General features: G+C 40.2%; 1 protein-coding gene across 3 annotated transcripts in view; it reads left to right on the forward strand.

The window, feature by feature from the left end:
* Positions 1–20,372, forward strand: part of scara3 (scavenger receptor class A, member 3) — a 76,735-nt gene that overhangs the window by 13,338 nt on the left and 43,025 nt on the right. For 2 of the 3 annotated variants that reach the window (XR_009804124.1, XM_061886345.1), the window contains exons 1-4: positions 14,528–14,672; positions 17,792–17,827; positions 17,960–18,004; positions 18,078–18,197. Coding sequence is in view for 2 of the 3 variants with exons in the window: in XM_061886345.1 (XP_061742329.1) it covers positions 14,543–14,672; positions 17,792–17,827; positions 17,960–18,004; positions 18,078–18,197 (331 nt within the window). In the remaining variant the exon portion in view is untranslated. Of the gene's footprint in view, positions 1–14,527; positions 14,673–17,791; positions 17,828–17,959; positions 18,005–18,077; positions 18,198–20,372 lie in introns of those variants that run through there. The other variant, XM_061886346.1, reaches the window with a different exon arrangement.

Below are 20,372 nucleotides of genomic sequence, written 5' to 3' on the forward strand. Positions count from 1 at the left end.
ACCAAGACAGCCGACTCCACTCTCAGCCAGTGTCCAGTCCGCATGAATGAGCGAGGATGGGCTTTTGAATGGACACGGCCGTGTTGCTGCTCAACCAAACAAAAACTATTACAGAGGACATGTTGAGTCACCGCTGAATAAAAGTGTCGTAAATTGTATCCATGAGGTCAGTTAGTCCATCAAAGTAAAAGAAGGGAAACACCTGCAGAGCACATGGTCTTCATAATCCTGTGGCCCCCCTAGTGGTTGTGGCTTAAACAAACCGCCTTAATGTGTTTATGCCAGGGGCCGGCCCGGCACGCACACTATCATAAATAATGTCAGGATTCCGCGTGGGGTACAATGTGTTGGTCGACTGCCATCCATTAGTGTTTACGTTGTCTTCGCTTTATTTCAATGTGGGTGGAAAAAGTGCACGTTTGCAGGCCTCAGTAGGAAACATGAGAGGATGTTGTCACGCCCTTTGACCTCACGGGCGCTGTAAAGCTAACCTGGCTTGTTACGTGCCGCAGACCGCATGCCAGAAAAACATGTGGGAGGCTCTTAAAATATAAATCCAATTTCACTGCGCAGCCCCAATAAAAGGACCTCGCAAATGCTCGTCTAAATAGAGAAACAACTTGTAAACATTTACAGTTGAGAAAGCCTTCCAGTCCGAAGGCATCTAAATCATCAACACCTTTCGACCAGACAAGTCCAGTAAGTCCTGCTTTGGTTTCCAACTCGCCCTGTCGAGTTCAAAGTCGTGATTGTGCGTCGTCACGAGTTACTTGAATTGAGCCCATAACCTCCCAGGAAGAAGAGCCACAAACACCACATCATCCTGTCACTGCTTTGTGCTGCCTCACAGACCACTACGCTGTGTCGGACATGTCGGCGCTGAGGAAGTGGAACTTCTAGATCAGTGGTTCTCAACCTTTTTTCAGCGATGTACCCCGTGTGAACATTTTTTTTAATTCAAGTACCCCCTAATCAGAGCAAAGCATTTTTGGTTGAAAAAAAGAGATAAAGAAGTCAAATACAGCACCATGTCATCAGTTTCTGATTTATTAAATTGTAGAACTGTGCAAAATATTGCTCATTTGTAGTGGTCTTTCTTGAACTATTTGGAAAAAAGAATATACACAAATAACTAAAAGCTTGTTGAAAAATAAACAAGTGATTCAATTATACAAACCCTGTTTCCATATAAGTTGGGAAATTGTGTTAGATGTAAATATAAACGGAATAAAATGATTTGCAAATCCTTTTCAACCCATATTCAATTGAATGCACTACAAAGACAAATATTTCATGTTCAAACTAATAAACTTTATTTTTATTTTTCTTTTTTTTGCAAATAACATATGGGCTTCACGGTGGCAGAGGGGTTAGTGCGTCTGCCTCACAATACGAAGTTCCTGCAGTCCTGGGTTCAAATCCAGGCTCGGGATCTTTCTGTGTGGAGTTTGCATGTTCTCCCCGTGAATGCGTGGGTTCCCTCCGGGTACTCCGGCTTCTTCCCACTTCCAAAGACATGCACCTGGGGATAGGTTGATTGCCAACACTAAATTGGCCCTACTGTGTGAATGTGCTTGTGAATGTTGTCTGTCTATCTGTGTTGGCCCTGCGATGAGGTGGCGACTTGTCCAGGGTGTACCCCGCCTTCCGCCCGATTGTAGCTGAGATAGGCGCCAGCGCCCCCCGCGGCCCCAAAAGGGAATAAGCGGTAGAAAATGGATGGATGGATGGATACAGCACTATGTCATCAGTTTCTGATTTATTAAATTGTATAACAGTGCAAAATATTGCTCATTTGTCGCGGTCTTTCTTGAACTATTTGGAAAAAAAGATATAAAAATAACTAAACACTTGTTGAAAAATAAACAAGTGATTCAATTATAAATACATATTTCTACACATAGAAGTAATCATCAACTTAAAGTGCCCTCTTTGGGGATTGTAATAGAGATCCATCTGGATTCATCAACTTAATTCTAAACATTTCTTCACAAAAAAAGAAATCTTTAACATCAATATTTATGGAACATGTCCACAAAAATCTAACTGTCAACAATGAATATTACATTGTTGTATTTTTTTTTCACAGTTTGTGAACTTACATTCATATTTTGTTGAAGTATTATTCAATAAATATATTTATAAAGGATTTTTGAATTGTTGCTATTTTTTAAAAATCTCACGTACCCCTTGGCATACCTTCAAAATACCCCCAGGGGTACACGTACCCCCATTTGAGAACCACTGTTCTAGATGATCTTCTAGTGAGGTTTAAAGTCGTATGGAATGTTCCTCAAGCTGCTTGCACATGCGTCCGACCTTGATATTTTCAGTAGGTGGGCTCCACGATTGCAGGAACAGCATCTGGACCACACGCCCACTTAAAAAAAAAATAAAAATGGACCACACGCCCACTTAAAAAAAAAAAAAAAAAAAAAAAAAAAAAAAAAAAGTACAACTTTTTCGCGGGATGTCAATGTACGGTAGAAGAACACAATGTTTGCTGGTAAACTCTCATGGAATATCCTATGAAGGAACAATACGCACATGTTTAAAAAAATAATGCACTTTGTGACTTCAATAATAAATATGGCAGTGCCATGTTGGCATTTTTTTCCATAACTTGAGTTGATTTATTTTGGAAAACCTTGTTACATTGTTTAATGCATCCAGCGGGGCATCGCAACAAAATTAGGCATAATAATGTGTTAATTCCTCGACTGTATATATCGGTATCGGTTGATGTCGAAATCGGTAATTAAGAGTTGGACAATATCGGAATATCGAATGTCAGGAAAAAAGCCATTATCGGACATCTGTAATATATATATATATATATATATATATATATATATATATATACATATATATATATATATATATATATTTGACACAATGCAAATCAATAATCACTAAACTCAAGAAAAAAAGTACAGCATATTAACTCCATGTTGAAATAACTGCGGCCGGAGTCACGTAATTACACAATTAAGCCGAATCCGCTGATGAACACAAAATAATATCAGGGAACTTGACATAAATGACCGAATTGCTGTTCCTGTGAGGAGATGGAACATTTGTTAATCAGACCCGAAAGACGTCCTAAACTAAACGATGTCAAGATGGTCACTTGAAACAGCAACTAAACTCCGAAAGTGAAGCTAGCAAGAACAAGCCACACTCCCACAACACATCTCATATGCGTGTGTCGTTGCCCACGACAACATGGATGTAACATTAATGTACAAACAGGAAGGACACCAGCCGCAACTTGAGAGTATCACAGTACATATTGGAAGTCATGTTTCCCTCAATGAACCACAGCTCCGGCAGCACTCATGCATCCGGAGACCACAGTGCATGACTCGTGAAAAGACACAAAAATCCTTAAGTAGACAGTAGTAGCTGTAAACTGACTACTCTAAAGTTATGTTTGCATAGTATCGTCCATTGAGAAGAGGTAGAGTAATACAATTGGTTGCTGCAATGTCCTCACTTTACTAATATTGCCAACAAGTGGATTACAATCATTTGTAATCATTTTGCTATTTGTAAATATTACTCGGTGGCCTTGTGGTTAGTGTCTGCCTTGAGATCGGTAGGTCGTGAGTTCAAACCCTTGACCGAGTCATATCAAAGTCTATAAAAATGGGACCCATTACCTCCCTGCTTGGCACTCAGCATCAAGGGTTGGAATTGGGGGTTAAATCACCAAAAAATTATTCCCGGATGCAACCACCGCTGCTGCTCACTGCTCGCCTCACCTCCCAGGGTATGATCAAGGCGATGAGTCGAATGCAGAGGACAAATTTCACCACACCTAGTGTGTGTGTGACAATCATTGGTACTTTAAAGGCCTACTGAAACCCACTACTACCGACCACGCGGTCTGATAGTTTATATATCAATAATGAAATATTAACATTGCAACACATGCCAATACGGCCTTTTTAGTTTACTAAATTGCAATTTAAATTTCCCGCAAGTTTCTTGTTGAAAACGTCGCGGAATGATGACGCGTGCGCGTGACGTCACGGACTGTCAGGAAATATTAGCGCTGAACCACTAGTGGCTAAAAGTCGTCTTCTTTAATCACATAATTGCACAGTATTTTGGACATCTGTGTTGCTGAATCTTTTGCAATTTGTTCATTTAATAATGGAGACTATAAAGAACAATGCTGTTGGTGGAAAGCGGTGGATTGCAGCTGTGTTTAGCACCGAGACACAGCCGTGGTTTCTTCGTTTGTTGTGAAGCAGAGCGGTCAAGGGAACATGTTTTCTCCACGTCAACCAGCATGATTTTGGATGGGAAAATTGTGATATATATCTTACCGGAGACATCATTAGCTTATTCGTCATCCTGCAGCAGCTGTCAAAAAAGGCAGCTGTGAGCTTGGCCTCTCGGCTTCTCTCTGAGACACTGCGTGTTCACCGCAGCCATCCGACCTCGAGGTATGCCCTTACAATCTTTACAATCTCACTAAAACACTATTAAAACAATAAGCAGATAAGGGATCTTCCAGAATTATCCTAGTAAGTGTGTCTAATTACATCTGAAACGCTCACACTGCCGCTGCCCGGAGCCGTCGATTTGTGATTATTTTTTTATTATTTTTTTTTTTTCTAGTCCTTCACCATTTAATATCCTAATTCACGAATCTTTCACCCTCGCTCAAATTAATGGGGAAATTGTTGCTTTCTGGGTCCGAATTGCTCTTACTGCTGGTGGCTCCCATTATAAACAATGTGAATATGTGTGGAGCCCTGCAACTTGTGACATCACACGCACATACTTCCGGTAAAGGCAGGGCTTTTCTATTAGCGACCAAAAGTTGCGAACTTTATCGTCGATGTTCTCTACTAAATCCTTTCAGCAAAAATATGGCAATATCACGAAATGATCAAGTATGACACATAGAATGGACCTGCTATTCCCGTTTAAATAAGAAAATCTCATTTCAGTACGCCTTTAACTACAAAGAAAGGTTAGAGGTCACTCAATTCGCCCTCAAATTTGGCAGATGTGTTTTCTACCGTTTATGTCCACAAAAAAACTGATTGAAGGAAATCTTGTCAACGGAGATGTGAGGCGATTTGGAATGATTAACACAAAGAGAGCAGTAAAAAATGAACAGCAAAAAAAAAATGTAACGCTTTGATGTGGTTTGTCTCTTTCACGCGTCTTATTCCCATCAGGCTGATTCGGTTTATTCTGGATCTTAGATGTGCAACAAGGCCAAATAGGAAATGTCTTATTTTATTAGGATTTTCAAGCAGACATTTTCCAGCCCTTGTGGTAAACCCTTGAGACACGTTTTACCTCCAAATTATGCACTTGTTTTGCTCACCATCCAGTTTTCCATCAGACTTCTTATATAAGTCCATACTGTAGTCCTGACCTTTGCCTCGGTGCTGCACTGAACATATAGCATTAGTAGGAACAGGGACAGTTGCAAATAAACAACAGAAATGTGAAACATAAACTCAGAAAATTATGTGGGGGGATCAGAAGAAAGCTGATTGGCTGCCAGGGAGGAGGAAGATGGGGCTGGTGAAGTTTCCAGCACAGGTGAAACTATTATTCCACCAGGGGTGTCCAAAATGTATCCTCCCAGGGCCGCATACTGAAAAGTCCAAAGTATGGATAGGCCATTTTGATATTTTTGTATTATTAAAAAAAACAAACTAAAAACAAATATATATGAATTAAAAACTAGCTTTGTGTAAGCTATGTGTTACAGAGGAGTGTATTATTAATTACATTCCAATTTTTTACTCCTTTTTTTTTCTCCTAAATGTTTCTTGTTGTTATTCCACCTGTATAATATAATAATCATAATAACAACATTACAATTGTGTAACTGCACAACTTACTGTATCAAATTCTGGATGTGCAAAAATAATAATGTTCTGTTAAACATCTACCAGTTATTATTGTCCATAAATTAGTGTTTTTATTTCTTAATGAGCAAACTAACACATTTTATATTCTAATATTTTAGTTCATAAATGTCTAAACTTTTTCCACTAAAGGCTGCATAATGAAGAGTCAAAGTATGCAACGGCCATTTCATATTTTGTTATTAAAAATATGTATGTATGTGTGTGTGTGTGTATATATATATATGTATATATAAGTATATATATGTATGTACAGTATGTATATGTATGTACAGTATATATATGTATGTACAGTATGTGTATATATATGTATATACATGTATATATATGTGTATATATGTATGTATATATGTATGTATATATGTATGTATGTATGTATGTATGTATATATGTATGTATGTATGTATATATATATGTATGTATATATGTATGTATATATGTATGTATGTAGGTATATATGTATGTATGTATGTATATATATATGTATATATGTATGTATGTGTGTATGTATGTATGTATATATGTATGTGTATATATATGTATGTATGTATATATATGTATTTATATTAGGGCTGGGCAACGATTAAACATTTTAATCGAAGTTGATCGCACTATTTCTCCGATTAATCGCGATTAACTGCATTGTATACGCAAAGCCCAATAATGAATTCAAATGTAGTGTGTAATGCACCTTTATTGGAATATTCTCCCACATGAACAAAAGCGCCAGAACATTTGTTGTGCAAACACAATTTAAATCAGTCCTTGTTAAACAGTAGCAGTTAAATAGCATATTTTATGAAAATCAACTCAAAAAATGTAAATACAAACATTTAAGCTTATTGCCACTGCCAGGGTATTTAAGTTATCCTGTTTGTTATGGAAAATAAATATAATATACATACAAATCTCTGAGCCACAATCATAACATCTGAACAGGCAATTTCAGAAACATTTTTTTTATCAGGGTCTTATGTTTAAAAAACCTATATTATAGGTAGTGGGCTGTTTTAGGGAATTTTTGATCAAATTATCCGTAGTAGCAATATTAATAATGTTGTGTTTATTATGCGTAGTGCACTTAAAATAATTATGACCATATCTAGGAATTGTTATGATGGGAATTTTCCGATTGTTTGCTTGGTGCTTTGATAAACTGCACGCATATACATGGTACTATTTGAGATGTTATTAGCCAGGGAAAAAAATAACTACCCTACCCAGCATGCAACAGGAGTGACGAGCATGCGCGGTAGCCCGGTATAGGTTGTGTGTCGCCATGACGGCATCTTGTATGTTGTGATATGCACGCTCTGAAAGCAAACGTTAAGAACTCAGCCAACACTCCTCGTCTGCATTATTCATGAATAGACAGACAACACAAATACTCCGCTGCTTCACAGGCCGCTGGATGTAGCCGGCAAAGTATTCCCATGCTAGCTAGCCGGTCTAGCAAGCACGCGTCATTCAGTCCAAAACGGCCCGACCCATCCACATTCAGAATTGTCTGGCGGTCGTAACTGATCCCGGAGTGACCACGCTGTAAGCCAGCCATGAAATTTGCAGAATTGTCCGGTATTTTTGCCAAATATTCCATCTTTACCAAGAGCCCCTCGACGCCGAAGTACATCCGGGAGATGCCATCTTGTTAAGAAAAGGTGTTAACAAAATAAAAGCATGTAAACAACATACGCAAATGTGCGATAAAATAATTGTCGACGTTAATAGATTGATGAGTTAACGCGTAATTAACGCATTAATTTGCCCACCCCTAATTTATATATATATGTATGTATATATGTATGTATGTATATATATATATATGTATGTATATATATATGTATATATACATGCGTATATATATGTGTACATATATATGTATATATTTATATATATGTATATTTAGCTTTTTTCATCACATTATGATTTTTTGCAGTTTTAGTCTTACATTTTAACTGTTTGCTTTTTTTTTCTTCGACAATATGCTGCGGGCCAAATAAAATCGGTCTGCGGGCCGCACTTTGGACACCGTAGTGTTGTCCAAAGCTGGACACGGACCCTGAAGAAAAATAATAATAAAAAAAAAAACAATGAAACTAGACTAAAAAGTACTTATGAAACATGTTGTTGTTTTCTTTGAGGTGTCTCTTTATATTAAAGATGGCCGTGTAACATGAAGCCTATATGTTTATGTTACAATTACAAGCCAATTTGACGGATAAACTATCTGCTGTTTTAAAAAAGGCGGAACAGATTTTGAGCGCTTCCACATGCTTTGGCTGTTTAGGTGCGACTCTGCTGCACGGCTGTGTTGTTGTGCTGCTGTCAGCCCTGTTCTTAGTGTGTGTGTCTGCGTGTGTGTGTGTGTGTGTGCGTGCGTGTGTGTGTGTGTTCGTTGGACGGCGCCGCTTCCTCAGTAACGAGTCAGGCGAGGACTTTTTTTTCTTCTTTTTTTTTCCACGGGGAGAAATGAAAACAAGAGGAGAGCATAAGGAAAGGAGAAAAGATGGTGGGAAGGTTTGGACAAGCAGGCAAATATTTGAGGGCGGATACTGATTTGGGGATATTTCATGATACTTTCAAATTGGTAGGGAAAGTCCTAAGAATGGTAAGAATTCTGCACCCCAGGGTCATGGAGGATTAAAACTGGAACCTTGTGAATTCTAGAAACCACTTTAAGAGCTGTTAATGATACAAGGATAACTTCACCAAGCTGATTTAAAGCACTTATTTTAATGCCAATAAGGAGAACAGTGTCTCTGTAATTACCATGGCACCCCCAAATAGACTAGACATTATAATATTAGTGGACCAGCCAGGACACCTTTTGTACAGCCTACACTATATAGTCGTGTATATGCTGTGTTTACCACTAATTGCTATCTACTGTCAACAATGATGTATGGTAATTCATGTTTCCAGGACACAAACGTGTCATTTATTAAAGTCAGGGTAAGAAGATGTGGGTGTTCATTCCCGAATGACTTCCTCTGTGGTATTTTACTTCAAAAGAGTGTGGATAGTAGAAGCTTTTGAATGACTCTTGTTCGCTATTGGATCATTAACTTCACTTTGACAACCTAATTCAAAGCACTACTGTGCAACTGTTTACCTTAAAAAATAACATGATGTCATTTAATGGTGCACAGCTTTGTAATGAGGACCATCGCCATGGTGACCCAAGGTCAACGTTAAGTAACGGACCAGCCGGTATGAAATAGACACGAAATAGCAGACCATTAATGTGTTACATGAATCTATTCACCTACCCCATTTAAAGCAACAATAAGTGATAATAATTTTAAAAAATAAAGCAATGATTGGCCCTGGTGTGTGAATGTTGTCTTGTCTATCTGTGTTGGCCCTGTGATGAGGTGGTGACTTGTCCAGGGTGTACGCCGCCTTCCGCCCAAATGCAGCAGTGATCAGCTCCAGCGACCACCTTTGACCCCAAAAGGGATAAGCGGTAGAAAGATGGATGGATGGATGGATAAAAGATTAACTTTGCTTTTTTGCGAAATACAACCGGGTTTAATAAAAAAATAACTTTAAGAATGAAAAGACTTAACTTTGCTTTGTTGCAACCTGATTTAAAGCCACAACAAGTAACTATTTTCCCTCAAGCAAAAAAATATACCGGTACACTTTTAATGGCATACTTCTTTTTAATAATTGGACTGACTACTTGAAAAGTTCAAGTTAAAGTACCAATGATTATCACACACACACTAGGTTTGGCGAATCTATTCTCTGCATTTGACCCATCCCCCTTGACCACCCCCTGAGAGGTGAGGGGAGCAGTGGGCAGCAGCATTGGCTGCGCCCGGGAATCATTTATGGTGATTTAACCCCCAATTCCAACCCGTGATGCTGAGTGCCAAGCAGGGAGGTAATGGGTACCATTTTTTTAGTCTTTGGTATGACTCGGCCGAGGTCTGAACTCACAACCTACCGATCTCAGGGCAAACACTCTAACCACTATGCAAGTGGCCTACATTATTAATGAACCAGCCAGGATACCATTTACACTGCATATATTTGAAATTTTTTATGTTACTGGTCCTTCAAATAAGGTAACGTTAGCGCTAAAAGGATAGTTAAGACGTTTCATTTACTAACAAACTCGTGTGGTGAATACAAATTGGCAGTGGTAAAAATGCTAAAGCTAGTGCTAACACAACATGAGTGGTGTCCTGGCTGTTCCACCAACATGACAGATGACAAGCGTGGTCACTCTGTTCTCCTTATTGGTCAAATTTATCCAAATGACTTTAAAGGCCTACTGAAATTAGATGTTCTTATTTAAACGTGGATACCAAGTCCATTCTATGTGTCATACTTGATTATTTTGAGGTATTGCCATATATTTGCTCAAAGGATTTAGTAGAGAACATTGACGATAAAGTTCGCAACTTTTGGTCGCTAATAAAAAAGCCTTGCCTTTACTGGAAGTCGCAGACGATGACGTCACCGGTGTGAGGGCTCCTCACGTCCTCACATTGTTTATAATGAGAGCCTCCAACAAAAAGAGCTATTCGGACCGAGAAAACGACAATTTCGCCATTAATTTGAGCGAGGGTGAAAGATTCGTTGTTGAGGTTATTGACAGCGAAGGACTAGAAAAAAAAAAAAAAAAAAGTAAAAAAAAAAAAGGCGATTGCATTGGGAGCGATTCAGATGTTTTTAGACACATTTACTAGGATAATTCTGGTAAATCCCTTATCTTTCTATTGTGTTGCTAGTGTTTTAGTGAGTTAAATAGTACCTGATAGTCAGAGGGGTGTGTCCACGGGTGTGTTGACGCCAGTGTCTAAGGGAAGTCACGGCAGCTGCATGGACGGCGCAGGCTCTGCAGATCACCGGTAAGAGGCGACTTTTTACCACAATTTTGTCACCGAAACCCGCCGGTTGACAAGTGGTCGGGAATCATGTTCGCTTGACCGCTCTGATCCATAGTAAAGCTTCACTTCCGGGAATTTTAAACAAGGAAACACCGTGTGTTTGTGTGGCTAAAGCTTCCCAACTCCATCTTTCTACTTTGACTTCTCCATTAATAATTGAACAAATTGCAAATGATTCAGCAACACAGATGTCCAAAATACTGTGTAATTGCGCGATGAAAAGAGACGACTTTTAGCCGCATGTGGTGCTGCGCTAATATGTCCCCTTCAACTCGAGACGTCACGCGCACGCGTCATCATTCCGCGACGTTTTCATCAAGAAACTCTGCGGGAAATTTAAAATTGTAATTTAGTAAACTAAAAACGCTGTATTGGCATGTGTTGCAATGTTAATATTTCATCATTGATGTATAAAGTATCAGACTGCGTGGTCGGTAGTAGTGGGTTTCAGTAGGCCTTTAAAGTTTATGGTCCAACATTTACTTGCTGTGGCTTTATTTTTCTGTTTTTTGTTTTGATTTTTCCTCATTTTTTTTTTTTTTTTTTCATCTTTTCTGATGATGATGATGATGATGATTATTTCCCAGATGTGACCGCAGCTGCAAGTAATGTTGCATCATTGAATGCAGGTCACGCTGTCCATCATTTTCTTTCTCGTGCAACGTTGCACGCAGGGAAGAAAAATGGTCTGAAAAAGGATATTTCCAGGCCAAAAAAATCGTCGTCATTATCAGACATTGTTTGCAGCTGGAACGAGTCACAGCATTTTTCTCTCTTCATCAAGGGGCCAACGTATTTTTCAAATCATCGAGGCTCAACTGTTCCGACGTAGTTTATTACACTGTACACTTTTTGGCTAACCAAATGGAATAACAGGGAAATATTGTGCTTTAAAGTTTTACTACTTAATATAAAATGAATAAAAGACAACACCAACCCCAAATAATCTATGAGTCAGTGCTGTAAGGATTATGTGACATCATCTTGGAAAAGTTGAAAAAAAAAGCACATTTACAACTGTATGACCATATGCACAGTTACGAAAAAAAAAAAAGTGTTTGCATGCTTTTTAAAAAGCATATTGATTTGAATATGATGCTATACAAATGTATCTCTTTTTAAAAATGGAAAATTACAATAAATATATATCCTGTGTTCATTTGATGACGGAGCCATTTTTTATGTTTGCTAACTTGCACTCTCTGAGTCACTTTTATGCGTGAGTGACAGGAAGAGAAGCTCTGACTCACTTGGCCAAAACATTATTTAATGCAGGAGTGTCAAACTCCTTTTAGATGGGGGGCCACATGGAGAAAAATCTACTCCCAAGTGGGTCGGACTGGTTAAATCACATCTTGTTAACTTAACATCAAGACAACTTCAGAGTGTTTGCTTTGTTTAAAAATAGAACAAGCACAATTCTGAAAGTGTACAAATTATAATGTTGTAGTTTTTTTACACTTACATCAATGCATCCATCCACTTTCTACCGCTTATTCCCTTTTGGGGTTGTGGGGGGCGCTGGTGCCTAGACTTACATGTTGCGGTTAATAGTATTATATCTTTTACTTGTCGTTATTAGGGATGTCCGATAATATCGGGCTGCCAATTATATCGGCTGATAAATGCTTTAAAATGTAATATCTGAAATTATTGGTTTCAAAATGTAAAATTTATGACTTTTAAAAACGCCACTGTGTACATAGTCGTAGGGAGAAGTACAGAGCGCCAATAAACCTTAAAGGCACTGCCTTTGCGTGCCAGCCCAATCACATAATATCTGCGGCATTTCACACACACACAAGTATATGCAACGCATACTTGATCAACAGCCAAACAGGTCACGCTGAGGGTGGCCGTATAAACAACTTTAACACTGTTACAAATATGCGCCACACTGTGAACCCACACCAAACAAGAATGACAAACCCATTTCGGGAGAACATCTGCACTGTAACACAACATAAACACAGCAGAACAAATACCCAGAATCCCATGTATCCCTAATTATTCCTAGGGTACATTATACACCCCTGCTACCACCAACCCTCCTCCGTGCGTCGGTTGAGGGGGGCGGGGTTTGGTGGTGCTAGCAGGGGTCACATGCTACATGTGACCGGCCGACACCCAGATAGCCTCGTGTGAAGGCGGGCGCGACGATATGTTTTAGAGCAGGGGTCGGGAACCTTTTTGGCTGGAAGAGCCATACAAGCCAAATCTTGTTAAAAGTATTTCTGAGAGCCATATATATATATATATATGTATATATATATATATATATATATATATATATATATATATATATATATATATATATATATATATATATATATATATATATATATATATGTATATATATATATATATATATATATATATATGTATATATATATATATATATATGTATATATATATATATATATATATATATATATATATGTATATATATATATATATATATTTTAACACTGAATACAACTATGTGCGTGCATTTTTAACAAAGACCAACATTTTTTGAGTATAATAAGTCCCTTATTCTTTTTAATAACAATGTGACTCTGAGGCTAACCAACAATAAATAAAACACTTTTTTACCATTAATGCAACTTCTTGAACAGGTGCGGTAGAAACCGGGTGGATGGATGAAAATGCATGAGAATGTTTTATATTATGAACGTTATTTTTGACACTGTGATTACCATCGGAGTTATTCATTACTTATTGTGTTAAGCAATATCAGCTAAGATTTATCTGGGAGCCAGTCATCAAAAGAGCCACATCTGGCTCTAGAGCCATAGGTTCCCTACCCCTGTTTTAGAGAATGTAAAAGCATTGTCACCACAACACGCCATCAAAATAGTTATGCGGGTGAAAACCGGAGAATGTTAGCCCAGGGATATTTCTAGGAAAGGCACTGAAATCCAGACAACCTCCCCGAAAAATCTTGAGGGTCGGCAAGTATGCAGCTGAGCCACATCAGAGTGATCAAAGAGCCGCAAGCGGCTCCGGAGCCACGGGTTGCCGACCCCTGATCTACAAAGATACACAGAATTGCTATTGTGACATCATTGGACACATTTACAAGAGCCGTGTCTTTCATTCAAAAATTCGGCTCATTTTTTTATTTAGCCATCTTGCGGGCCTGATCCGGCCCGCGGGCCGTACGTTTGACACCCCTGATTTAATGGCTCCAGTTTGCATGTAGAAATCAAGTTTCTCCTGGATTTCCCCAGCTTTGTTGTTTCGTTTGGCGCGGGCTAAAAATGCGCTGATATGCGATGCTTTTTGCAAAATGTTGTCAGAAGTTGTTAAAGTTGAAGTACACTCGTCGGTTGCTTCACTAGCCCCTGCCTCATCTCAGGGTAGGACACCCACTACCGCAGAAAGGGGGGATCCAGACCCCCAACCCTGGTTCAAAGCCTGCACTGCAAAAAGTCAGTGTTCAAAAACAAGGGGAAAAAAATAGAAAAATGAGGGGTATTTTATTTGAACTAAGCCAAATTATCACCAATAGAACACAAAAATGTGGCTTGTCAAGACTTTCCAAAACAAGTAAAATTAGCTGACTTCAATGAACCCAAATATGTCATGTCTTGGTGATCATGTTTAGTTTGGCTATGTTTCTCTTTGGTTTTTGGATTTTGTCAGTTCCTGATTTTTCACTCCCTGCTTTGTTTCCACGACAACCCGTTAGTTTTCACCTGTCCTCATGTCACGGCACCAGATTTATTTGGACTCATGCACCTGTTGTCAATCACCACATTACAATTCAAGCCAGTAGTTGGCAGGCAGTCAGGCTGGCGACGTCACCCCCCACATACCCTTGTTATTCATGCTGATGATCCATGCTGCTCTTTTCTCATTCCAAGTAAGTTTTCTTCATTCATGCCATAGTTTGCAAGTTTTGTTTTATGTCCGTTGTTCCCCGCCTTTTGCGCGCCTTTAATTTTCACCTTTTGATAAAATAAATTAAAAGATGTCATTACCTTCACGTCGTGTCCGGTTCAGTCGCTTTGCACCATGGGAAAACAAACCCCATCATAGACCCCGTTCTGATACAAAATACCTTAAAATAAGTATATTGTAACTCTTAACAACTGTACTACTATACGAGTACGTATTTTCTATTGTTTCATTGAAAACACGAGTTGAGTTTATACCAAAAAGTTATATTTTGGTTTCATCTGACCACATGACATTCTCCCAATCCTCTGCTGTATCATCCATGTATCCATTTTGGTATAAACTCAACTCATCGTGTTTGGAGGAAGAAGAATACTGAGTTGCATCCCAAGAACACCATACCTACTGTGAAGCATGGAGGTGGAAACATCATGCTTTGGGGCTGTTTTTCTGCTAAGGGGACAGGACGATTGATCCGTGTTAAGGAAAGAATGAATGGGGCCATGTATCGTGAGATTTTGAGCCAAAACCTCCTTCCATCAGTGAGAGCTTTGAATGGTTGACCAAATACTTATTTTCCACCATAATTTACAAATGAATAATTTAAAATTCCTACGATGTGAGTTCCTGGATTTTTTTTCACATTCTGTCTCTCACAGTTGAAGTGTACCTATGATGAAAACTACAGACCTCTGTCATCATTTTAAGTGGGAGAACTTGCACAATCGGTGGCTGACTAAATACTTTTTTGCCCCACTGTATCTACATAATCCTGCAGGGAAGCTCATTTAGGGCAAAACAAGCTTATGAGATCGTTTCGGCCCCACGGCCTTTAGTCATTCGCTTTACCAGATAAAACTGCATCCTCAAGCCTGCTGTCCTGGGGGACATTTCGGAAGGAACCAGCTACTAAATGGTTCGATTAGTCTTTGGCCCCTATACCCAGGTCCTACGACCCATTTGCACGTTAGGACCGCTGCGGGCCTCTACCAGAGTTTCCCCTGGTGTGACGTTAGAAGGGGATTTAATTTAATAACATTGCATCAGCTTGTGATTTTATGAATGGTATTATTAATGTTTTAGGTGGCCTATGTAACCTTTATCCCCTAAAACAACAAATTAGGAATGCTCAGATCAGGGTTTTAATGCTGCCCATTCCGATATCATCCATGAGTGAGATCGGCCGATACCAATACCAATCAAATGTATAAACTAAAAAATATTTTATTTTTTTAAGGTGAGTGCTATTGACTGTTTAACTATCCATCCATCCATCTTCTTCCGCTTATCCGAGATCGGGTCGCGGGGGCAGCAGCCTAAGCAGGGAAGCCCATACTGCCCTCTCCCAACTTAGTCCAGCTCAACCTGGGGGATCCTGAGGCGTTCCCAGGCCAGCCGGGAGACATAGTCTTCCTAACGTGTCCTGGGTTTTCCCCGTGGCTTCCTACCTGTCGGACGTGCCCGAAACACCTCCCTAGGGAGGCATTTGTGTGGCATCCTGATCAGATTCCTGAACCACCTCATCTGGCTCCTCTCGATGTGGAGGAGCAGCGGCTTTACTTTGAGCTCCTCCCGGATGGCAGAGCTTCTCACCCTATCTCTAAGGGAGAGCCCCGCCACCCGGCGGAGGAAACTCATTTCGGCCGCTTGTACCCGTGATCTTGTCCTTTCGGTCAGACCCCAAAGCTCATGACCATAGGTGAGGATGGGAACGTAGATCGACCGGTAAATTGAGAGCTTTGCCTTCCAGCTCAGCTCCTTCTTCACCACAACGGATCGATACAGCGTCCGCATTACTGAAGACGCCGCACCGATCCGCCGGTGGACCTCACGATCCACTCTTCCCTCACTCGTGAACAAGACTCCGAGGTACTTGAACTCCTCCACTTGGGGCAGGGTCTCCTCCACAACCCGGAGATGGCATTCCACCCTTTTCGGGGGGAGAACCATGGACTCGGACTTGGAGGTGCTGATTCTCATTCCGGTCGCTTCACACTCGACTGCGAACCGATCCAGTGAGAGCTGAAGATCCCGGCCAGATGAAGCCATCAGGACCACATCATCTGCAAAAAGCAGAGACCTAATCCTGCAGCCACCAAACCAGATCCCTTCAACGCCTTGACTGCGCCTAGAAATTCTGTCCATAAAAGTTATGAACAGAATCAGTGACAAAGGGCAGCCTTGGCGGTGTCCAACACTCACTGGAAACGTGTCCGACTTGTGGAGTTATGTACTCAACAAAAACAAGGTAAAAAATAACTGAAAACATGTTTTATATTCTAGTTTTTTCAAAAAAGCTCTGATTACTTTTTCGCACATTCTTGACATTCTCTCGATGGGCTTCAAAAGGTAGTCACCTGAAATGGTTTTCACTTCACAGGTGGCCTTGAAGCTCATCAAGAGAATGCCCAGATTGTGCAAAACAGTAATCAGAGCAAAGGGTGGCTATTTTGAAGAAACTCGTTTTCAGTTATTTCACCTTTTTATTTGTTAAGTACATAACTCCACATGTGTTCGTTCATAGTTTTGATGCCATCCATCCATTTTTTACCGCTTGTCCCTTTTGGGGGTCGCGGGGGGTGTTGGAGCCTATCTCAGCTGCATTCGGGCAGAAGGCGGCTTACAGTCTGAACAAGTCGCCACCTCATCGCAGTAGTTTTGATGCCTTCAGTGACAATCTACAATGTAAATAGTCATGAAAATAAAGAACACGCATTAAATGAGGACAAGGGGGGGGGTCACATTTTGGCCTGTACTGTACATAGACCCAATTTCCACAATGCCCACATGTACTACTTGACTGTATTACATAATCATACATTAGCTGCATGATGACCACACACCAACATCTTCGCAGGCCTCCCGAGTACTTTTTGTTACCAGAATCATGCAGTATGTGTGTGTATTACAGCACATGTGCAGCATAATCCTCCCTGCCTGCACATTCGTAGGTATTGCACTACAGGGCAGCTGCTTTTGGTGATTTATAGAACTTTTTAATAATTAAAATAAATAAATAAAAGTTATTGATGGCTTCTTTCTTTACAAAAAAACATCTGCATTATGTCTTTTTTTTCTTGGCAGACAACTACGGAGGATACGAGAACCAGCTTTTTAAAGGTAATGGCCTTGCTGTCAACAGTCCAGTCATAAATAGGATACTGTACATACAGTATGGTAAAGTCAGCAATGGTAAACTTCGCTGACCTTGCTCGCATGGATCACTTTTTTTCCCCCACTTGTGTTTTGCAGAGGAGGAGCTCAATGGCGAGGAGGAGGAAATACCGCCGTTCAGAGGTAAACGCACAAAAGTGTCATTATTATTCGCAGGTGTACATTTGCTTATTAAAAATACGCGGCGTGTGTTTAGGTCGCACGAGAGGTGGCTGCGTGAGGTGCCAGCAGAGCAATTCCCTCCAACTGGCCGTCAAAGTCCTCGCGGCATTTGTTGCATTCCTCGTCATCACTGTCACGGTGCTGGCCTCACTCGGTGAGTTCCTGTATGTAATTCCTAAAGTAGCCTAAAATAAAATGGACTGATATCACACGAGGGGGTGGGGGAAGAAGCTGATGGCTTCAATGTGGATTTTTATTGTAGTCCTTGAGTGCGCTTTCTAACTGGCCGCAGATGGACCAAATGTTTCTACCTGACAGCTGCGCTGTTCCAGCAGATGTTTTAAACATCTCACTCTTTATTGCCTGGGAGAGTTGTGAAACATTCACTATCACTCAAGCATCTCGGCGAGTGAAGCTAGGAGCTCACAAAGATTAGACTTAGTCTTCCTTTTTGTTGTCATTCAAATTTGAACTTTACGGTACAGATAAGAACAACATTTTGTTGCGTTAGCTCATGATAATGCAGGATATAAAACGCAGATAGAAATAGATTACTGTACAGATAAATATGTTGCATGTTTGCATATGCATTCAGGTTTACGGATGTATGTTATATTGTCTTTATATTCCAGCCAGTTAATCTGTTTTTGGGGGGAATTGAGGGGATTATTACGATGCGTTCAAGAGTCTCACGGGCTGAGGGAAGAAGCTGTTACAGAACTTAAATTTTCTGCTTCATAGGCTGCTCAACCTCTTACTAAATGAGACCTGGGCAAACTAAGGCCCGGAGTGTTAAGGTCTTGGTCAAGTGGGGGTGACCCCAGGATGCAGAGACGGGAGACAAGGTGGGATTACAAAAAATTAAAACATTTAATTAGACGAAAAGGGATAGATAAGAGCTATTGGGCAGAAACGCACACCATGTAATTAGGACAAAATAGGTTTCTTCGAGGTCGGCGGGTGAAAGAGCCAGGGCACACTGAGCAAGGCAAGAGTCCAAAACAAGAAATCCATTTACCTCAGGGAGACTAGAAAATAAACACACAAGAGGTTAAGGAATTCAGGACAAAGTAGTGAAAACGTACCGGGACTGGTGAAGCAGGTGCATGCACGAGTTGAGTTCGGGATACAATAACCGGCGAGGCCAATCTGTCGGTGATGAGCCTAAATACTGCCAGGTTAATTGAGAGCAGGTGTGCTACAATGTCCGCCCCTTGTCGAGGATGAAACAATGATAACACAGCTGCAGAAAAAGGAGAAGGCAGGATAAAACGAAAACACAACACAGGGGCCATATGCGGCCCGTTGAGCTTTTCAATCTGGCCCGCCGGACATTCCCAAATAATTTTTTTAGATCTTTAAGATGGAAAGTGTAGCTGCCATTATGATGTGCACTCATGTTTTCTAACGACCGTATATCTTCAACGATACAAAGTATTTCAATGGTTGGAATCTGCACTTATGGATGATATACCAGTTACTATGGTCATCTAATTAGTTACTATGGCAATATAATTAGTTACTACGGTAATGTAAGTCACTGCAGCTCAGACGAGGCACCAAGCAGTGTGGGTGGGGAGTGTTTCCACAGGATATTTTCACAACAAAGTTCTAAAGCTTAGTGATGTATCAGATATATCAGATTGTAGGTGGGTTTATTTTGTACCCTTCGTGTTCATATTTCACTTTTTTTTGCGTTTCACTTGATTGTAAAATGTGTCGATGGAAAGGGGGTGTGACGTTCATATTTTGACAATATTCAGTGTTTTATCCTGCATAGAAAAATGTAAAATTCCATTATGTTTTTTTAAGGCGGTCTGTCATAATGTTTTTAGCATTCAGTCAGACATTATTGTGAGGTTTTGTATTAGTGTTCATAAAAATAGATATACCGGCCCCCCAGACACATTTATTTCTGTAAATGTGGCCCCCAAGTCAAAACAATTGCCCAGGCCTGTTCTAGATGGATTCAAATATAACAATTAGGAGAGAAAAACATGTTTCTTATCGTAGTAGATACAGCAGGGGTGGCCAAACTTTGGCTCGCGGACGCGCGTTCTTAAACTGGCCCCAACATTCACTATATTGCCAAAAGTATTTGGCCACTTCCTCTTACTTGCAAACCTTGAGACCTCCGAATTCGGGAGATGGGTGGAGGGCTTTGAGGTGGGCGGAGTTGGGGGGTGGGGTTTGGTGGTAGCGGAGGTGTATATTGTAGTGTTCTGGAAGAGTTAGTGCTGCAAGGGGTTCTGGGTATTTGTTCTGTTGTGTTACGGTGCGGATGTTCTCCCGAAATGTGTTTGTAATTCTTGTTTGGTGTGGGTTCATA

The sequence above is a fragment of the Nerophis ophidion genome, linkage group LG24, assembly GCF_033978795.1.
Source record: "Nerophis ophidion isolate RoL-2023_Sa linkage group LG24, RoL_Noph_v1.0, whole genome shotgun sequence".
NCBI classification, from domain to species: Eukaryota; Metazoa; Chordata; class Actinopteri; order Syngnathiformes; family Syngnathidae; genus Nerophis; species Nerophis ophidion.